Below are 22,177 nucleotides of genomic sequence, written 5' to 3'. Positions count from 1 at the left end.
TTTAAGTATAATTATAAGTTCTAATTATACTAAAGTTTAATTTCAACAAAAAAATAAAAGTAAGTATGATGAAGACATTAGGGTCAAATTGAGGATAAAATATTTTTTAAAAAGCTAAAGACAATACGTAAAAACCTAGGTCTAAAAAGAATAAAGAATTAAAGTAAATTGGAAGAATTGGGCTGAAATCCTTTGCACATGCTGAAAATGGGCTACAAGGTCTTAGAAGGGAATATTTGAAAAAAATAAGATTATTTAACAACTTAATTTCAAAAATAAGCTTCGTGAAAACTTATTTCCCAAAATAAGCGTCCGTACATCCAAGCCTAGCCTCGGGAAGAATCGCTGTTCGTAACAGCGAAAGTGAAAAAAAAAATTAAAAGCCCAAAGTCGCTGTTAGTAACAGCGACTTAAAAAAAAATTTTAAAGCCTAAAAAGTCGCTGTTACTAACAGCGACTTAAAAAAAAATTCGAAATATTTTCCTGGGCCAAGACTCACATAACAGCAAGCCCAAAGCCCATTCACTTTAACCTTCAAACAATTATCTAATATCAGATAAACTAACTTTAAAAATTTGTTATATCTCTGGGCTTTTTTAACAGAATATATGTGTCATTAGAGCCATAAGAGTGATAGTCTTGACCTTTTGATTTCTTTTTGGTTCCTATTACCTACAACTGGCATTCGACTTTGTCTAAAGGGATGGGAAGCTTTTTCTTGTTGAATTTGAGGTGATGTTTTGTCCTCAATGAAAGGTAATGTTATTTTTAATGTGATTGTTACTAATTACTAACAAAAAATAATATTCAGGATATCAAGAAGAACAAAAACAAAAGTTCCTTGTCTTTTATTTAATATTGCTTGGCAAGTAAGTTGATATCGTAATGCTGTAGCCTATAGGTACAAGACACAAGACTAACTGGTAGGAGATCAAGAGTTCATTGATTTAGTTTGTTTATGTTACTAGTCCAATCTTACCTTGTAGCAAATTGCAGTTTAACTATATATGATACCGATATATTTCTTTATACCTGTGGCAGCTGTTGACTTTGCAACAGGTGATCAGCCATGGCCAATTTTTAAATTGCAAATGCAATTCAATGCACCTGGAAAATCTCCTCCTCTATCATCGTGAGTGTTATGTTGTGGTTCCAATTTCTTGGCACATTGACTGAATGATATTCCATATGACCCTTATAGTGTTTCTTGTTCCAGGGAGTTTTACACTGGATGGCTTACACACTGGGGAGAACGGATTGCAAAAACTGATGCTGATTTTACAGCAAACGAGTTGGGAAAGATTTTGTCGAGGAATGGCTATGTGGTTCTTTATGTATGTTAAAAGGACTTTTTACACACTATCTACAACTGTTTGTCCAAACATATCATATAGCTATTGAGACATATGATATAGCTATTAATTAAACAATAACAAGTTTTTAAAGTTAGTTCATCTGATATTAGATAATTGTTTGAAGGTTAAAGTGAATGGGCTTTGGGCTTGCTGTTATTTGAGTCTTGGCCCAGGAAAATATTTCGAATTTTTTTTTAAGTCGCTGTTAGTAACAGCGACTTTAGGCTTTAAAATTTTTTTTTAAGTCGCTGTTACTAACAGCGACTTTGGGCTTTTAATTTTTTTTTTCACTTTCGCTGTTAACAGCGACTCTTTCCGAGGCTAGGCTTGGATGTACGGACGCTTATTTTGAGAAATAAGTTTTCACGGAACTTATTTTTGGAATTAAGTTGTTAAATAATCTTATTTTTTTCAAATTCTCCTTAGCAGGAAAGATCGAAACAATTAAGCAATTTTAACAAATAAAATAAAAACATGAGCTTTCCGCTAAACTTAATTTTAAAAATAAGTATTTTTATGTCCGAGCCTAATGTTAGGTTTGTTCGCAGTTATTAACTGCGAACAAAAAAATTGGTCAAAGAAAATCAAAGTTGTTTGTTCGCAGTTATTAACTGCGAACAAAAAAATTGGTCAAAGAAAATCAAAGTTGTTTGTTCGCAGTTAGTAACTGTGAACAAAAGGGAGACAGTGTCATAACGTTAGAAGGGACGGAAAAAGTGGAAGTCATGTTTGTTCGCAGGTAATAACTGCGAACTACAATGTTTTTGTTTTTTCTTGTCCCTTTTAACGTTATGACATTGTCTCACTTTTGTTTGCAGTTATTAAGTACGAACAAACAATTTAACTTTTTTTGACCAATTTTTTTGTTCACACTTATTAACTGCAAATATACCGAATCTTAGGCTCGGATATAAAAACGCTTATTTTTAAAATTAAGTTTACCCAAAGCTTATTTTTTTGATTATTTTGTTAAAATATCATAATTGTTTCAAATTTTTCGAGTTTGGGCCCTCCCGAGTGAAGATCAGAAAGGCTTTAGGTTTGTAAGAAAATTTGAAAAAAATGAGATTATTTATCTACTTAATTCCAAATATAAGATTGGGGAAAATTTATGTCCCAAAATAAGCTTCCGTACATCCAATGCTAGCTTCGGGTAGAGTCGCTGTTAGTAACAGCGAAAGTGAAAAAAAAAAATTAAAAGCCCAAAGTCGCTGTTAGTAACAGCGACCTAAAAAAATAAAAAATTAAAAGCCCAAAGTCGCTGTTACTACAGCGACTAAAAAAAAATTTTTTTTTTTTTTAATTTAAGTCGCTGTTAGTAGTGTGTTCACGGACACTTATTCTCTTCCCAAAATCTCAACTACTGAAGTGGTAGTGTGTGTTGGTGTCCCACGTTTTGTTGGGATTAAAAAGAATGGCCATCTCAATTTGAAGACATTATATTAGAAGGGCAAGACTTAAAAAGAAGCAGGAGAAACCATGGAGGACTTATGATGACAATATACAGAAATAACCAACCTATCACTACATCCCCTAATCTATAACTACGAAGATTTCGTCCCTCCGCTAACAATTATGTTAAAATAATATACAAAGCTACCAATTTGCCTAATTATACAACTGATTTCTGCGACACAAACTAAACTCGATGACCCGTCATTGGCAGCAAAGATTGTCGTCTGTCTTGTTTGCCTCACATCTTTCTTTGCGGTGGTGGTTTCCCTTTCTTTTGGGCTCTGCTATCACTTTTAATCCTATCGGCATACATGGGCAAGCTTATTATCTCTTGAATCTCGTTCAACAACACGTCTTCAGTTATATTGTCCTTGATACTTTTCATAACCTGATTAAAGCAATAAAACGTTACAGCATACTCGAGTTTTAAAAGGCCACAACCCACAAGTACAACAGCTAGATAGCATATTTTAAAGTTAAGCATCTGTGCTGAACCTTTCTGTATGTGTTGAATTCATTTGGTGTGTTCTTATCAGTCCTTGTTCGCATCCAAACCCACAAGTCTTCCTCAGAATCATAGGAGCATTCGATTATTTTACCGTTGTATGAAGATGGATCTTCATCTGCAGAGTTTTAAAGTCAGATATATTATACAGCTGCAAACTCATTGTAGAAAATCGACATCAAAACCAAACAACGACCAAAAAAAAAAATTAAAAGCCCAAAGTCGCTGTTACTAACAGCGACTTAAAAAAAAATTTTTTTTTTTTAGTCGCTGTTAGTAACAGCGACTTTGGGCTTTTAACTTTTTATTTTTTTTAGGCCGCTGTCACTAACAGCGACTTTGGGCTTTTAATTTTTTTTTTCCACTTTCGCTGTTACTAACAGCGACTCTACCCAAAGCTAGGATTGGATGTACGGAAGCTTATTTTGGGACATAAGTTTTCCCCAATCTTATATTTGGAATTAAGTAGATAAATAATCTCATTTTTTTCAATCTTTCGGTTTGTAACTGGCATGTGTCTCGGATCGTGTAATTGGTTACGAACGGCAAGTTGACCCATAATGTCGGTTGGGCTAGCTTTATTTCTAAGCTTTATTTCCAAGAAAATTTGAACTAAATAAGCAAATTTATATAAAAAGTTTTAAACTAGACATAGGGGACACTTAGTTTCCAAAATAAGCATGAAATTTTCAGAGATGAGGTTTGAATTTATTCGCTGTTAGTAATAGCGAACAAAACTCTGTAGTAAAAAAAGTCAAGACTTTTGTTCTCTATTACTAACAACGAATAAAGAAAGCCCTGGACAAACAAGGTGAAACCTTTGTTCGTTGTTAGTAACAAGGAACAAAGGTTTGATCTTAGGGGAATGAATTAAAATGATTACAAAATAATTTATAAAACGCATCAATTCGTTGTTAGTAACAGCTAATATCAAACAAACATGCTAATAAAAAAAAAGTCAAAAATTTTTGTTCCCACTTAAACAAAGATGTTTGACTTTTTTTACCAACATCTTTATTCGCTAATACTAGCAAGTCTTTGACTTTATTAACCTTGTTCTTTCTTTGTTATTAGTAACAACGAACAAAACCAAAGTACAATCTTGAGAATTTTGTACTTATTTTGGGAAATTAATTTTCTCATACCTAATATAATAATTTTTATATAGTTTTGTTTATTTGATTCAAAATTTCTATTTCCAAAGCAATTTTGATAAAGGACTTTAATTCTAATGCAATTATTTTGTTGGGCTTTTATATTTATAATTATACAATGTGACGTGCTTCTTATTTACCATAGCTGCCACTTGAGTTTTATAATTAAAATTGACGGTTACAATTTTATTTTAACCTAATTAACTTCCCTACTCCACTTTTAATTAAGTGGGTTGTTACCTCCACCATTATATAAAGGGAGCATTTAATTGATTAGGTTGGGTGTAGGCAGTTTCTGAATTTACTCAAAGTAATTGTTGTATTTTTCTCTCTTATTATTCTCTAAAGTTTTTAAATGTGAAGGAAAATTAACTACTTTTTCTCATTCTAAATTTAAGCTGGCTTAATATGATTTCTATTACTTTACAAAGATCAGTTATATAATGCTTATAATTGGTTGCAAACCTTTTGTATCTCAAAAGTTTATTTCAGGTTTTAAGCCTAAAATTTAAGTAGGCGGAATAACGCTTTTAAGAAATCTAAATATTGCCTCGATTTGGTATCAAATTTCCTTATACAATATTGTTTATTTATTTCAAGTTATTTAATTCGTTGTAATTTCAATTCCTGAATTTTGTATTAGACTGAAAAGACTTGTAATCTCGATTCGGTGCTTGTAATCTCTTCAAGTTTTATTTATATAAAACATATAACAATCCAAAAATGTTACTTTTGAAATTGTAAACGATTTTTTATTTGATAAATATAAACGCTATTACTTGTAATTTGCTTAATCTGTTAATAAGCATATCATTATTGGGTCGGATTGACCCGAAACAAATAAATCAAACAACCTATTCAAATGCCTTTAGTTTGTCTATTATATATATATATATATATATATATATATATATATATATATATATATATATATATATATGTTAAGTGAATTGAAATCAAGTTGATCATATATATTATAGATCGAATTAGAATTGTGATTTCTACCCAATAACCAAACATATTAGATTCAGATTAAGGGGTTTTTGACCCATTAATGTATGACCCAAACACAAAATTTAATTCTATCTAAAATAAATATAGCATGCATCTTCCATATGCAAATATATTCAATCCAAATATTCAAAACTTAATACATAAATAATTTCAACTAGTTATCCCAAATTATCATCAATTTAGAACCTCTAGAAAATCAATTTTCTATATGATTGAGATTATTATATATATTAAACTAATGTATAATATTACCCCCTTTTCATTATATTTGCAACATAAGACTTTGTGTAACATCATTCAAATTTATTCATATATTACATCTAATTTATAAGAAAAAATATAGTGAGATATTGTTTATTTGTCTAATTGTGTAAAATCATATTATTAATTTTACTAATATTTTGTTATGAATACCTTGGGATAATAATATACGTAAAAAATCCTTATGTTGCAAATATAATGAAATGGAAGAAGTAGTTGTTATACACAAATAAAATGACATGAGTATTATTCTAGATAGAATAGGATCTTCAAAACTGAATCTCTTAATTTATTGAATTTTTGCTAAGCATAATGCTCATATATACCCAAATATTCAATGTAGGGCAAATTTATTTTTTATTCCTATTCCACGTGGAAAGAATCATACAATTTTATTACAAAATATCACAATTCTATTATAAAATCGTTGATATTGTCAATGGTTCTCTTTAGGCTTTACGGAGAAGATAATACATTTTACCTTAAGCTATTAAAGCATAAAATCGTTTTATTTATCAATAATTTTAAGATTAAACTAGTTTCGACATAATTTCTTATCCATAAAAGAAAATCAACTTATACAAAACAACCATAAATTGGCAAACCATCGTGGTATATAATCAAAACCATGTCAACGCTACAAAACGTCAAATATTATAATCTAAAATTTGAGAATACAAAGCATAAAGTTTTCAAAATTGGCTTAGATGTAGAGGCACCTTTTAACCCAATTGTGTTATATGTGTCATGTTGTCTTGGGCAAGTTTTTTGTTATGTCCCTTCTCTTTACATGTACCATATGCACGTGACCAACATGGTCATTCATCTTTCTCGTTGTTAAACCTACTTGTACAAGGTCGTCTTGCGCCCTCTTTCCTTTTGGATTCATCGATTATGAGTTTGAGAGTTGTATACCGAGACATTATGTATATGAAATGCTTTGGTATTAGCACTGCAGTTGATAGAAGGATCTACATAATTAGTATATGAAATGCTTTGGTATTAGCATACATCAAGTACATGTGATCACGATAACTTATATATTTTGAGCTTATCACAAGTGCAATACTAGTCACAAGTTATTATATATATAGAGCAGTTATGGTTCCTAGGTTATACATTATTCATTTTCTCCTGCCATCTCATTATTAGAGAGAATTAAGAGTGATAACATTAAGGGTCGTCACTCTAGGGAATACGTGTTAATCTAGAAGATCTGATCACTTCTGTTTCCAAGATTGCCTCTTGCGACATGGAATCAGGTATTCTTCAGTTTTGTCCTTTTATTTTGTTCTTCTAATTCACCATAATCGATCATGTTCGTCAGTAATGGTTTTCACCATATTTTGTTCCATCAAATGGTATCAGTCGCGTTTTTATGTTGAGTTTTTAGGACAGTTTCGTTGCACGGTTTTAATTGTTTGATTTGGGTTTGAGGCATAATTACATTTTGTCAACAGTGTTGCATAATAATAAGGTAACACCAAAACAAATACAGTTGGATAACAAAATTAGAAAGAATTAGCACTATGTTAATTTTAAACATAAATCTGTGGAATTTTCAGGAAATTTGATCTAATAATTCCATATCTTTCTGCCATTTTTTTTTTGTATTACAGATTAAAATTATCAGTTTTTATTTACGGTTTCTCCATTGTTTTTCAGTTGCAAATTTCTGGGTATTGATTCCTCTTTCAGTGGCTATTTTTTAGGATATACAGTTTCTTTTTATATCGCTTAACCGTGTTTTTTAATCAATAAATGTTTCCTATTTATATAGGAAATTCATTTTTTTTAAGGTCTTAGAATCAGTTTTTTTTTTTTATTTGATTGATGTTTCCCTTTTTTTTTTAGGAAATTGTTTTTTTAGGGGTTGGAATTATTTTATTGTTGGATAATTTCCACAATTTGCCTAATATTATTAAGCTCCTTTTTTTTGGATTATGATTTCATCATCCACTTTTAATGGAGATATTTTAGGAAATCAATTTATTATAAGTTTTGAGAAACACGTTTTTTTTTCTTGAAATTATGAATTATTAATTGCTCTGGTATTACAATAATTTTAATGTTATTGTAAAATAGGATATTCGGAATAATTTAAGTTTAATTATAGTATGGTTTTATATATATCAGAGGTAATTTGATTGACACAATAAGTCGCCAAAGTGACTTCTTTTGTTAAAATTAAATTATTAACAGTATAAAAGGATGATTCATATAAATTATATTATTATTGATCAGCTCAAAAGAAGGTTCCTAATATTATACTTGTGTGAATTTTTCGAGTTGTGATAAACATGTGATAATTATTATATAAAACTATTATGTTTATTTGTTTATTAAATTTGAAACATTATTATATATTGGAAATTGAGTGATTTGGATCCTTATCGATTAATTTAATATGAAATGTAAGTCGTGGTATTTGTACCATAAAAATCGGAAAATTAGATAAATATTTTGTTTCAAGAAATTAAATGTTGAAAACTTTCATATATTTGGTCGCTCAAATAGTATAAATTTTTTTTAAAAAAACTTGTTATTTGAATACGTTTTAACAATTTTATACAAACAAACGAAAATTGCATAATAGTTTTTAGTTTTTAAAAAAAACAAAAAAATATATTTGGACACTGATCTAGACCTTAAACCGAGTAGACTCTAAGAGTTAGGGTTTGGGTCCAATATTTTCAGACCGTTTGAATTTGGATTCGGATATGAGTCTAACAAAAAAATTTAGTCAAATCTGAGTTTAATTGAACCCGATCTAAATCTGACACATGCCATCCAAATTATCAAGTACTCCCTCCGTTTCATGACGAAGTTCCCACTAGGAATGTTCATAAGAAGTAATAAAAATAGAATTTTTTAGATAGTAGTTATATTATTTTATTGAATAATAAATATGATGGAGATTTATGCTTAGGGTGCTAACTGGCTTCGAATCAATCCAGCTGTTACTAATTACTGTTAGCTTGAAGTTTAAGAAAATATGCTATGTGAAAGACAAACTTAAACTATGGATTAGCAGGGACAAGTATAGTATCTAGGAGACATACAAAAACTTCATTGTCGACGACTCGAGAGTCACTTGGGAGAGATTTGTGTGAAATAGACCCTCTATTCCTAAGGGTAAGTTTGTGGTTTGGATGATAATGCTTAATAAATTGAAAACAAAGAACAAATTATGCAAATGAAAGTGGTGGACAAAGATTTGTGCCCTATGTACATGACAACAACTGAATCTTCTGAGCATCTGTTTTTTGAATGCCACTTTAGCTCCAAGTGCATCAAGGAACTTCAGCATTGGCTAAGTATTAATTTGTTTCCTCTGAACTTGAAGATGATTGCAAAGAAGAAATGGAAAGGGAATAATTTCAGAAGACAAGTAATAATCTCTAGTGTCTACAGCCTATGCTACCACATTTGGCTCACTAGAAAACAAGCTATCTGGCTAATGCAAATGAACACTGTTGAGAAAAGTCATTTACTGTGTTCGTCAGACAATTTTGTTTAGATTTACTGCTTTATATCCTATAAAATCTCGAACCAATGTGTTGTTTCGAGAGCTTAGGCAATAGCTTTTTACTCTTTGTTCCTTGAGGGTATCTTCCCTATTGTTTGCACATGAAGAGTAGGTTAGTACAACCCTTCTTAGAAGATGGATACTTCCTCCATACTGATGCTGATGTTTAGAAGGATTAGAGTTAGAATGACAATTCAGTCCGAATTCGACCCTAGTCCGACTCTATTTGAGGAAAATAATCAGATTCGAGTCCGAGGATAAAGTTATTCGACTTCGACTCCGACTCCGAATTAGAGACGGACCGGAGTTGGACCTTATTAAAAATATGACATTCCGACCCGACTTCGACCCTGAAAGAAATCCGACTTTGAATTTGTCTTTTACCCTAATTATTTGTTTCTTTTAAAACTCTAGACGTAACTTATTCAAGTTCTCTTTCATACTAATTGTAATTTTTGATTTTGAAAAACTACTTGATATTTTTATTTAGATTAATCAATAAAAATATAACAAATCAGATCAAGGGAAATAAAATACGCCAAATCAAAATGCGAGAACTTTTGTTATATTGTAGTATTAGGATCATTTCTCTTGTTAAATATGAATTCAAAGTACATATGTTTTTGTTAAATTGTATTTGAAAAATATATTTTGTTAATTTTGTATGCTTTAAAATCATTAATACAATATCACAATGATAAAGTTTGATAATAATCCGACTCCGCATCCGACTACATTAGAGGTCTGAGAGTCCGAGTCGGGACAAACTTAGAGTATGCATAATCCGACTCCGAGTGGAGGTGGACTGAAAAAAAAAAGTCCGACTATTATCTGGAGCAAAGTCGGAGTATGTATAATCCGAGCCGAGTCAGACTCATTGCCATCCCTAATTATAGTCCTCTGTCTTCTGCTTGTATTGTCTTGGTATTGATTGCAATGAAAACTTTCTTTTTCCAAAAAAAATAATGGAGAAAGAGTGAGAATAACAAACATTCAAAAAATATTAAAAGAAAATTAGTAAAAAAAAATAAAAGCCACAACTAAAAAAAATATTTTTCCAAAATTTTCAGATCGTTTGAATTTGGATTCGAAATGAGTGAAAATAGAGCCAAAATCTGAATTTAATTAAACCCAACCCAAATCCGACGGATGCCCATTCAAATTGTCTGAAGTATATGAAAAATGCTCCTTGAAAACTGCATATCACTGTCCAAATCTGAAATGCCCATCTCTGGCCTGCTAAAGCTGACTTTGGTGTCTGCACCTCTAACCATCTTCCATTTTCTATAAAAAATTCCTTAGATCTTGTCTCTATCTCTCACCATAATTTTAACAATAAATAAACTTCAATTTTACTTAGAATCTTTGTCGTAAATTCACCAAATCTCACTACTTTTACATTAAACTACTCCTATCTTAGAAAACTTACTCCTACACCAAACTGTACACTCTCTAAGTACACTCTACCAGTATGAACACAAACAAGAGAACTGGTTCTTCAAGACAAGAATCTCTTTTCTAAGACTACCTTTTTCACACTTTCACCTTTCTTCCTTAATTCCATCTCCATTGTCACTTAAGAGTCAACAGAGACACTTCCTTTTTAAAACCCTTGTTTGATTTTCACTTCTCTCTCTAAACAACTTTCTCTCTCTACATACAATGAGGCCTGTTATAGGAAGGTACCCATCAAGTGATGGTGGCCAGCTTGGTGGGGTTATTAGGAAAGACAGGAAATGCAGAGATGTGGCTTTTTTGGTTATCTTTATTGCTTTCTGGGTGGGAATGATTGTGAACTCTAGCTTTGGATTCAACAAAGGAAATCCACTTAGGTAATTCAATTTTGAAGATATATCAAAACCCTTTTCATATTATTCTGTTTCCTTTATTGGGTTGCATTCTTTTTTTCTTTTAATTTTTTGGAATGCTTGTTGTGTAAATCTTTTAATGGTATGTTCTTGATTGTTTTGTGCTTTCCTGAATTTCTATTTTAGAGTTTTAGCTTTTGTTTTAGTAAACAATGGAATTTCCATTATGGGAATTTTGCAATTTTGTTTTTGGTTTCCGTTTGAGAGGAAATTTGAAAGCTTTCTTCTTCATTTGGAACTAAAGTAGGTTAAGGGAAGGTATAGAAAAGGTTTAAGGTTTTAGAAGATCTTTTGTTGTCCAATTTGAACCGTTGGATTAGCTAGCTGGGAGTAATTGTGGTAGGTATTTGAATTTGAGTGATGGTAATAACTGGTGAGTACAGATTCTAGAAAATAATCTTGTCTTTTGTGTTAGAGTATGTAACATATCCCGGAGCCTCAACCATCTTTTGGTTGAGTTGGTTTCTTGGCATTTTGTTGGTAGCTATTTTCTGCTAGAATAACATTTCAACTATTTTTGTAAATGTTTTTGTCCAAGGATTTTAAGGTTTTATGAGTTTGTAAATTTCACTGAAGAATTTGTAATGTAATTGCTATAGTAGTTTGTTTATTCAATTTGGTCATTGAATTGAAGTGTTGAGGTGCCTTTACATGACCACCACTATTTATGCGCTTCTTTGAATAGTAGCTCAGCGAAGTATTCTTGCTCGTAAGGCAGTGCACAGGCAGGGATTAGAGGTTTTTGGTTTCAAAGGTTTAGGATTTCTCATGGATTGACTATTAGAACATTATAGGATGCTTATTGACAAGGGGATGACAAGCACATTTTCCCGGATAGAAAATGTGATTGATTTACTCAATCTGCGTTCATACATGGGAGATGCTAATTTCGATCAGAATGATTGAAACTTTTGATTATATCTTTGGACGATATCTTTGAGGACATTCTACTGATTGATGACTGAGTCTGTGTTGCTACTATTTTGCGAAGCAAGATTTATGTCTTGCAAAAAGTTACATTGCACTGATTGGATATCACGTCTCACTAAAGTTTCAGTTTCTTGATCATACAGGCTAGACGTATGATTGATAACCCATTTCCTTACATGTATGTAGGACGGGGTGAAACCTTGGATTACATAGTCTTTGAGCTGCGTTAGAGAATTTTGGTTGATGGATACTGCATTAAGCTGTATCAGGGAAAATATGTAAATTCCTTGAAGGGTGTTCTGTAGCCTTCTTGAATAGTGAAAAAGTTTGTACAGTTTGTAAAGCGGAGAGCTGGGAGCTGGGAGCTGACTACTCACTCATCCCCCATCTCTACAAATTCAACTCAGGTTTTCTACAGAAACAGACCCTTTCTCTTCAACCGTCTTCTGAAAGAATGATTTAGTACCAAGTAGGAAAATTTCTAAAAGACAGATAGCTACTGGCTCATATGATTTCGAGTGACCTTGAATATGAGAACCTTCATTTTGAGGGTTTTTACTGGAGTTTCAGTAGTCATTTTTGTTTGCTAATTGTTTAGGAGTAGAAGAATATGTTTGCGGATTTGAATTGCTATCATGTGAATCAATGTGCAACAAGAACTCTTCACCAAGCTTATTCAATTTTCGAACCAAGTCTTAGAAGAATTATGGAGAGAAGAAGAAAAAGAATTGATTTTATTGATTGTAATAGAATATGGAAAGAGAAGGAACAAGGAAATATAAATAAACAGAGAAAATCAGATGATGTTTTGTCACTTGATTTTATCACTTACGCATTATATCTAATTACAAAACATCAGATTACTAAGCAACATCAAATTATACGACTCATCAATTTTAACGAACTTATGCCTATATGCCTTACTACTTTATTGTATCAAGCTTGAAACAAACTAAGTATAGAGTTTAACCCAACTAACTTGGTCACTTATTAAATGCATCATAGGTGTCAATTGTCAAGGAACCAACTTAACCAAAAGTTTAAGCTGATGGTTGAGGCTCCAAGATATATTATATAGGCCCCAAGATATGTTATATACTCTAACACACCCCTCACACGAGAGCTTATAGGGCTAGAAGTATGGATGCATCACATACCCTCCTCATACCTGCTGTGAAGGGTGGTTGGGATTCAAACATGTAACCTATTGTTACGCTGGCTTCTGATATCATATCAAGGAACCAACTCAAAGCTTAAGCTGATGGTTGAGACTCCAAGGTAGGTTATATACTCTAACGTAAACTTATATTGCGGAAAAGATATTTGGACCAAATCTTAGATGATTTCAACATTTGTGATACTGCATCCGGGTACGCTGTTGAGTAAATTGTAAACATGGCCCTTAGATAAGAGATTTGTAGTCAGCTATTCTGCCATCCATTTCTCTAGGTTATCAGGTGGTGTTTGTTTCCCGTGTGCACTCAACTTTGTGTGTTATCTCTAACTGATTTACTTAGGGGTCTATTTGTTACACCCTTAGATCTGCTACAACGATTCATAAAGAAAACGGGATAAAATAAAGAAACAAATATCAAATTTAGACAAAAGGTCTATTGTTTCTCTCAATTGGCAATTCGAGAACCAATGTTTCTCCTAAACTAGGCAAAGATTAAATTGTAGCTGATTCTCACATGCTTCCTTGCAGTCTCTTCTCTATATAATGATTCTTTTGTATCTAACTGGTCTCCTTTAATTGTTTTCCCACTATCCACACTCTTATCCATAGTTACATGGACATGGGACATAGCCACGTTCCGCGATCCGGGAATGTCCGTCCACAATCACCGTGAAACATGATCCAAATCGCTTAAGGTGACGTCCCGATGTGGAAAAAAAAAGAGGAAGTTGAAACCTAGAAAACTAAAGAATATCCACTTAAAAACAATGTCTTAAAGCAAAAAATCAATTTAATTCAATTTTATTTCCAAATATATTTTTTATACCTAATGTATTCGTACTAATCGTTCCCGAGTCAATCTAGGTTGTGTTCCTTGTTCCCGTTCCTGTTCCCCTTTTTGAACCAAATGTCATTACGGGTAACAATGCTCTTATCTAACTGCTTGAGAAACTCCAGTATGTTTCCTTTACTTCCCTTCGCCGTCCTTGTATATTAAGTGAAGTGATTGCTAAATAATCTACTTTAGGTGTAGCGCTGTTGAATAAGAAATCTACATTACTTTCTTCCACTACTTAATTAACTATTGTCAAAGTATGAAAAATATCTGTACATAGAATATTCTTTAGATATGTTTTTTATGTTTCGACCTGCTTTTATCGCTTGAAGTAATAATTATGTTGCATTCTAGGTTAAATTATGGGTTGGATTACAAGGGAAATCTGTGCGGCGACAAGTATGCCAATCTAGATCTCCATGAACTGGAACTTAGATATTGGGTAAACCCAAATCAGGTTTATGAAAGTGGAATGAAGAACAGTGTCTTCAAACTAGCAGATGCCCGGAGTATTTGTTTGTTAGATTGTCCGATTCCAGCCGAAGATTCCCTTAACTGGGTCTGTGATTATCCCGATGGAGATATTCATCTCACCTTAGATGAATGGATTGACAGAAATTATGATTACTTCGAGTTCCTTACCCCAGATATGAAGAACAGTTCACTTCAACTTCAAGGGCCTTGTTACCCCGTCATTTACCCTAGTGTTAATGGTAAGTACGCGGTTTTCTATTGTATTACGCACTTACAACTCATGTACCCGTAATATTTTTTCTGTCTTATGTAATTGTTAGTGATATTTGTAAAGTTCTGTTTCTGCTTGCTTCATAGTTTTCTGGAGCTGCCAGTTTATAGCTCGTCCGTCAAATATGTCTTTACGGCATTGGCAACAGATGGGAGGAGTAAACATCAATGAAGGCCTTGAAATAGATAATTCAATCCACAAAATTATCAACTCTCGATCATCTGTCTTGAAGGTGGAGCAACCTTTCTATTTACAGTGTTTGTTTCATATATAAGCCTATAACTGTTTGATAGTGTAGATCTTAATACGGGGTTTTCGACTATCTTCCTTGCCAAAAAACTTTGGTCTCTGTCTTTCGAGGGCATGGACACCCGAGTTCACATGAGTGACACTCCAAATCAGACAAAATAACAAGATGCAAACAGTAACTTGACATAAAAGGATCTGAAATATCAGTAACCATTAGTGCCAGAAACTCCTTGCTGTATCTTTGTGATAGTGCTTGCTTATGGAGAAAGGCTGTAGAAGTGTTGTTAACGGCATATTAAGATTTATTATCTTCTAATTTTTTAAGGCCATTTATTAAATTAGTTGTGTTTGCAGAGATACATGGCTGATATTGGAAAGTCATGGCCAGTACTCTTCATTTGTGGTGGAATCCTGCCACTTTTCTTGTCAGTAATTTGGCTGCTGCTTATTCGACATTTTGTTTCTGGGATGCCGTGGATTACAGTCATCCTTTTCAATATTCTTATAATATCGGTTACTATGTTCCTTTATCTAAAAGGTTAGATTTTCTTTTAGCATAAATTCTTCTTATCTGTCAATTAATCTAAAGCTTGATTGCTTCATTATTTAAGTTTACTTGACATCATTATTTATCTACTATAGTATAGGGTCATAATCATATATTGATTCTTGGAGGCTCATATTGATTATTGCTTGCATTTCTTTCAATTTTTTCCTCAGCTGGATGGATGGGTAATGACGCTGTTACACCAATTATCGGGGAGCATGACCCATATGTTCATGTATATGGAAGGGTAGGTACTGTTTTCAAACTTTGACTTCAATGGAAATGCACAAGTTTATCTCATCTAATAATATTCAGATCTCAGCTTGAGTGTTGAGTCTACCAGATTAGGTGCGATATCTAAGCTGCAAGTAACTTTGATAGATTATTGCTTTTACTTTTACTGTATGCATGTTAACTTAAGAATTCTAATGTTTACATCAGAACATACCTTGATTTGCAATTTATCATCTTGATGTCAATTGAAAGGCACCATCAACAAGCAGGATAAAAAGATGGAAGTTTAATATTGCAATTGACAATGCTTCGCCGCTAATGTGGCTAAAATCAATGGAGAAAGTATCTAGGAGGGCATTATGCCATTATGGACAAATACAAAAATAACATAAGCTGATAGTTGTTGGAAAATGAGCAAAGGGCTGCAAAAGAAAAAAAAATATTTTTGACACCACGTATTTAAAAATAAAAGTTTCTGGGATTTAGATAGTCTGTAAACAAGAGTGATAGGAAAAGAGAAAGAGGGGAGGTCTCAAAGTCAATAGTAGTGGAATAAGCTACTCATGATTTTGTATTGCCTTTGAAAGAGTAAAGGTCCAAGTGTGTTTCGTACATGCACCGAACCAAATTGATTGATTAGGTGGGAGGTCACTAAGTTATTAAATGGGATCACCATCCTTGCAACAACTGATTAATAGTACTACTGCCGGAAAGGGTAAAGGCTCATTTCTTATGTGCATAACACATATCAATTTCCTTATGAGATGACTTGCAGTTACGAATATCTGCTAGCTTTGTTAATTTCTACCTAAAAGCTGCTGCTTCGTGTAGGTTGTTCCATCAGTGATCAATTTCTTATTGCTGATGGCAATGTTCCTTATCAGACTGTCTTTTGATTGTGTATCAGGAGCTAACTCATCTTCGTATTGCTGCTATTGTGATGACTGCTGTTATAGGAATCGCCATCCTTGCATCTATAGCCATAGTCAGACGCATCCTTATGGCAACAACGGTTCTCAAGGCAAGTCAATCAACTTTTGTTTGCATGGTCTATGATGTGTAGATTTTTAAAAGTTGTGATTTGTATATCTCATGTAATGGTTAAAAAAAAAAAACTAAACTCCCATCGGAAAACTAATCTACATGTTAAGAGAACTGTTAGTATGTGGGAATTGAGTCTCTCATATACTCAAACCTATATTGAGCTATAGTAGTTTCGTTTTTTTTTTTTTTTACCACTTCTTGATTGCGTCTTGGCACTTGCACGTTTTTTAAATGATCATATCATGAACTTTAGGATAAAGACCATGAATTAGTCATGGTCGCTTATCTCGACTATGCCAAGCATAAAACCTATAAATAATGCGTATAGTTGAGCTTTAATCTGATGACATGTTGCTTGAATTTGTTCTAGGTTGCTGCAAAGGTTATAGGAGAAGTTCAAGCTCTAATGATATTTCCAGCTATACCATATGCCATACTTGCAATCTTTTACATGATCTGGTTATCCGCAGCATTACATTTATTTAGTTCTGGTGAGGTTCGTCAAAATAATTGTGAATCCAATTGTTGCGCTTATGATCTTGGGTCAAAACGGATTACTTGTGAACGGTGTTGTGGTTACAGCATCCATTATACTCCTCACATAGGAATCGCCATCCTCTTCCATTTGTTTGGTGGTTATTGGGCAACACGTTTCTTCATAGCAGGTTCATCCACCGTCATTGCTGGTTCCGTTGCTTCCTATTATTGGGCTCGTGGTGATACATCGGTAGGTGACTAATTAGCTAAATATTTTTGATTAGCATGTGAGCATTGCATTTATTACTCTGTAATTGTAGTATATTGTTATTTTTAAATTTAATTTTAATATATTAACAAAAGTGGCGCACCACATCGCCAAAAGCCCAAAATATGGTGTCAAATAAGCAAAGTTAATATGTTATTTTGATGAGTACTTTGATGAGATCTAGGATTGTTGGAAGGAGTATTTGGACGAGTTGTTTGATAGATTTAAGGAAGGCGACAAGCGACAACTTGATGGAATGAGTGAAAGAGATTAAGGAGTTTATGAGATGAATAAACTAAGTTGAGGTGAAAGAAACGACAACAATAATGCTAAAGCTTTAATCCCAACAAAAGAGGTGGAAGAAGCTATGAAGAAAATGAAGCAAAAGAAAGTAATGAGTGTGAACGGTATTCCTATTGCGACTTGGAAATCTTGAGGGGATGAGATTGAATTTGCTTACCGACTTCTTCTACAAGAGATTTACAAATTAGAAAAACAAAGGGGATACCTAATCGTTGTAATTATTGGGAGAATTGACCTTATTACTCATGCTATGAAGTTATGGGAGAGCTTTGTTAAATCAAGAGGGCTTCTTATATATGCTAATGTGCAAGGGGAGCTAAAGGGTCTCTAGTGGTTAATCAAGCTGAATGAGTACTTCAACTTCCAGGCCTAAGCACTTCTTAGTTGCTGACTTTGGTTGGGAAGTCTTAAGTTTCAAGGGCCCTTAGCTTTGATCAAAGCCTTTAACATAAGTCAAACATTATCATAACTGTCAATTATAAGCAAGATATTTGCTAGCAATCCATCTTTTTGTATGACCTTCTAGAACCTAGGGTATTAGAGAAGACTCAAAGGTCTTTGGTTTCTAAACTACTCAACCACTAATCATAGACTCCACAATTTAGTATTTAATCTTAAACATAAAAATAGTGAACTATAGAAATCGATTAGAGTGAGGTTAAGTACTCGTTTTCGGGATGCCTCCTCCATTGACTATCCTTCTTAGTAATGGTCATTGGAGTTCCAATAGACCTTCCATGGACCACAAAGAGGCTAAATTCCATCAGTAATCACCTCGCAATCATACTAATAAATCATAAAGCCCCCAACCTTGAAGAATGACTCCTCACCAATTCTTAAGAAATGCATGAAACTAAACATAATAGGGCCTAATATGATCATTTTCTCTAATTAAACAAGGATTAAACTAATTAATTAAGGATTTACAACATTGTTAAGTAATTAGAAAGTTAAATTCATGAGCAAGTAAATAATCTTATTACTAACATGCATTCAAAATATTACAAATAAACTTGCCCATTAACATAAGTAAACAAGGAAATATAAAAGGTTAAAAGTTACACTATTGAAAATGATGAATACGGAGCATTGATAACAATAATCACGATTGATCCACGGTAAGCTGTTGTTTGAGCCATTTGTTGGGATCAAAGCTATTACATTATCATTGCTGTGTAAGCATCATTTGAATAGCTTATGGAGTGCTTATGTATGTTAAAGGAAGGAAGAACAAAGGGCATTTAATTTGGAGTAAATCAACAGGCATGAATACGCCACGTAGCATCACTTGATTATTGTCAACAGTGTATGGTTCTTGGCTGCATCAGCATTTGTTCTAAAGATGTATATCAGTGCTTCCTCTTTTGACTTGAGTGAGACCACACAGAATAGTAATACCTAGTTTACAGTTATAATTTTCCGTCGCGGGGAAGTGATGATGATAATGTTATATCATGTGAAATAGTTAATGCCTTCATTTTTTGTATGCCTTAGAGTGGCTTACATGCTTGACCTTAGAGCTGCTTCTTCTCTTGGGTATTTGTGATTGAAATGAGATTAATTAAGTTGTTTGTTCTGGCTACATAATTAATATAATTTGACCGCACTATATTATTGATACTGAGTGCAATATGTTAACTGAGGTCTTTTGGACTCACTTCTATTATTTGCAATTGCAGCCGGAGATCCCGTTTCTACCAGTTTTTGCGTCAATGAAGAGACTACTTCGGTACAGCCTGGGTTCTGTAGCTCTTGGCTCTTTGGTTGTATCATTTGTGGAGTCAATCCGTTTTATACTTGAGTCAATTCGACGTAAACTCAAAGTTTCCTATACTACCCCAGAAAATTGGTTTGGAAAGATGGTCCATCATTCTTCTAGGTGTTGCTTGCAGTGTGTTGAGTGGACTATCAAATCTGTGAATCGTTACGCCTATATAATGGTAAGCTTATCTTTTGGCTAAGTTTAGAATTTTTATTTGAGGTATCAAGTTTTCTACCAAACCTAGAAAGATCGTCGAGGAATAGTGAATATATAAGTTATACAATTGTAAAGCTAGTAGATTTGTCGGGGTAAGTAGACTCATGTTCATTCACTTGTTGCCTAGCGACTTGAGATTTTTCCTAGTTAAATGGTAAATTCATGCGATGTTAGTCTTAATTCTGTAAGGTGTTATAATTTTTCTGTCCACTGTAGGAAAATCCTTTTTCTATTGAAAGATTGTGAATATTAGAGGTCTTCATTTGGGTCATCGGGTTGATTTCAGGTTAGGTGTTTTTTAGTTCGGTTTAAAATCGGGTTTTGCGTTCATATTGGTTTTTACATAATTGTAAATCTATTTTTAAGTCGGGTCAAATTGGGTTCGGTTACAAAGTCGGGTCAATATCAGGTCATCGGGTCTTTTTTGAACACCTCTAGTGAATATCTGTTACATTTGCTAAAGGACCTAAGGAAGTAAGACTATGCCGATTTGATCTTGAATAGTGAAATCAAACTCACTTAAGTCCGAACTTGATGCTTTTTAAAGAATCTAGAACATACTGTAGAAATGTGTTATTCATACCCTTGACATTTAGCTACATTGTTTTGCAGATTGCTATAACTGGTAAAAGTTTTTCCAAGTCATCCGCTATTGCGACAGAGTTGATTATGAATAACATTCTCAGAATAGGGAAGGTAAATGTTGTTGGAGATGTCATTTTGTCTCTAGGAAAACTGTGTGTGAGCTTGTCAAGCGCCTTGTTCGGATTCCTTATGTTGGATACTCACAGATACAAATCTGCCCACAACAAGATTTCCTCTCCTTTGTTCCCCGTGTTGGTATGTCTTTTCATCTTGCGGCACTCATTGCATTTGATATGGCTAAATGTCGTTGTGTGCTATATACTTCGCATCTTAGAAATTATCAATGGATGGACCATTTTGGGAATATCATTTGTCACGTGTTTTCTCTATTTTCTGCATCCATCTCCTGTATTCTGAGCAAAACCTGTGGCATAGCAAACCTCGAAATAGTCCTGTTATAGTGTACATATCGCTACTTTAACTACTGTAGTGTTGTATCTTACCATCCTTTTCTACAGGCGTGTTGGTTTTTGGGTTATGTGGTCGCCACACTGTTCTTCGGTGTAATTGAGGTGTCAATAGATACTATCATTCTCTCGTTTTGCCAGGATGCCGAAGAACATCAGGGCACTGCGCAGTATGCACCACCCCTTCTTATCGAGACTCTCAATGACCAAAACGAGACCCAAAGACTCACTCAATGATAAAAATGTCGGTTTTCACCAGTCAGGCTTCTCGCGCTCTGAATGTAGATGGAAAAGGCTCTTCACGAGCTCATCATTTGTAATATTTTTGGGTTGATCACAGGTATTCTCGGATGTACATATATTTTCATTTCTAGCAAATTTGATTGTGGCCTAGGTTTTTGATTAGAGCAAGATTTTGCTAAAGTTTATATTCTATAGCACTTGTAGCCTGATGTTGTAATCCGGAAAAGAGAACTTTCGGAGTCTTAACATTGTAACAGATGCTCGTAAGGTTCAGGTTTATTTCTTCTGGTATTTGGGCAAATCTGAATTACCGTTGTGCAACTTCTTCGTTTTTTACGGGTTGTAAGAACAATATGCTTACCAACATACGGTCCGGCACCTATGACACCTGCCTCTAATGTGTATGTCACTGACAATACCGGTTGATCCGACACAACTGAAGCCATAACTGTCTGAGACAAATGCAGATGTGTTCATATTGTTTCCTCCCTTCATACAATTAAAGACTGAGCTTATTTTTCCTGTAATGAAAAGTGATCTAAATATTTGATTTGGAATTGTTTAGCTACTACCATCTTTGGGAAATGCCCTTCTTTTTGAAGTAATAGAGGAAAATGAAGCGTGTTGGAATTATTTTTAACAGTGCGTTTGGATGATAAATAGAAAGGAAAGGAAGGCAAGAGAATTGAGAGATTAATTTGTCGTTAGAGTGACTTTTCCAATAAAATTATACGTTCTCCCATTCATTTTCATTCTTTTCTCATTTGCTAATAAAATAAGGGGAAATCCACATTAATTCCTTATTTTCCTCATTATACTTCCCCTCATTTGCTAATTCATGATAAATATTAGTTGCTTAGCATCTCGATTAATTAATAATGGATTGAAAATACGTAGCCAAAATTTTATAATTCATTTTTCATCCTCGTACCCAGTGTATCTTGTTTATAGAAA

General features: G+C 33.3%; 1 protein-coding gene across 1 annotated transcript; it reads left to right on the top strand.

Moving 5' to 3' along the window:
- Nucleotides 1–10,474: 10,474 nt before the first annotated feature.
- Nucleotides 10,475–21,780, top strand: LOC130809409 (choline transporter protein 1-like). The gene is made up of 10 exons (XM_057675180.1): nt 10,475–11,105; nt 14,438–14,796; nt 14,915–15,060; nt 15,432–15,615; nt 15,798–15,871; nt 16,766–16,879; nt 17,273–17,629; nt 19,630–19,890; nt 20,541–20,768; nt 21,032–21,780. Exons 1-10 carry the CDS (start codon nt 10,936–10,938, stop codon nt 21,215–21,217), a joined length of 2,079 nt encoding a protein of 692 aa, XP_057531163.1. The 5' UTR covers nt 10,475–10,935; the 3' UTR covers nt 21,218–21,780.
- The last annotated feature ends 397 nt before the right edge of the window (nt 21,781–22,177 follow it).

This window comes from Amaranthus tricolor, chromosome 3, assembly GCF_026212465.1.
Source record: "Amaranthus tricolor cultivar Red isolate AtriRed21 chromosome 3, ASM2621246v1, whole genome shotgun sequence".
In the NCBI taxonomy this organism is placed as follows: domain Eukaryota; kingdom Viridiplantae; phylum Streptophyta; class Magnoliopsida; order Caryophyllales; family Amaranthaceae; genus Amaranthus; species Amaranthus tricolor.
The sequence above is the reverse complement of the archived record's forward strand: the minus strand, read 5'-3'. Positions and strand labels throughout refer to the sequence as shown.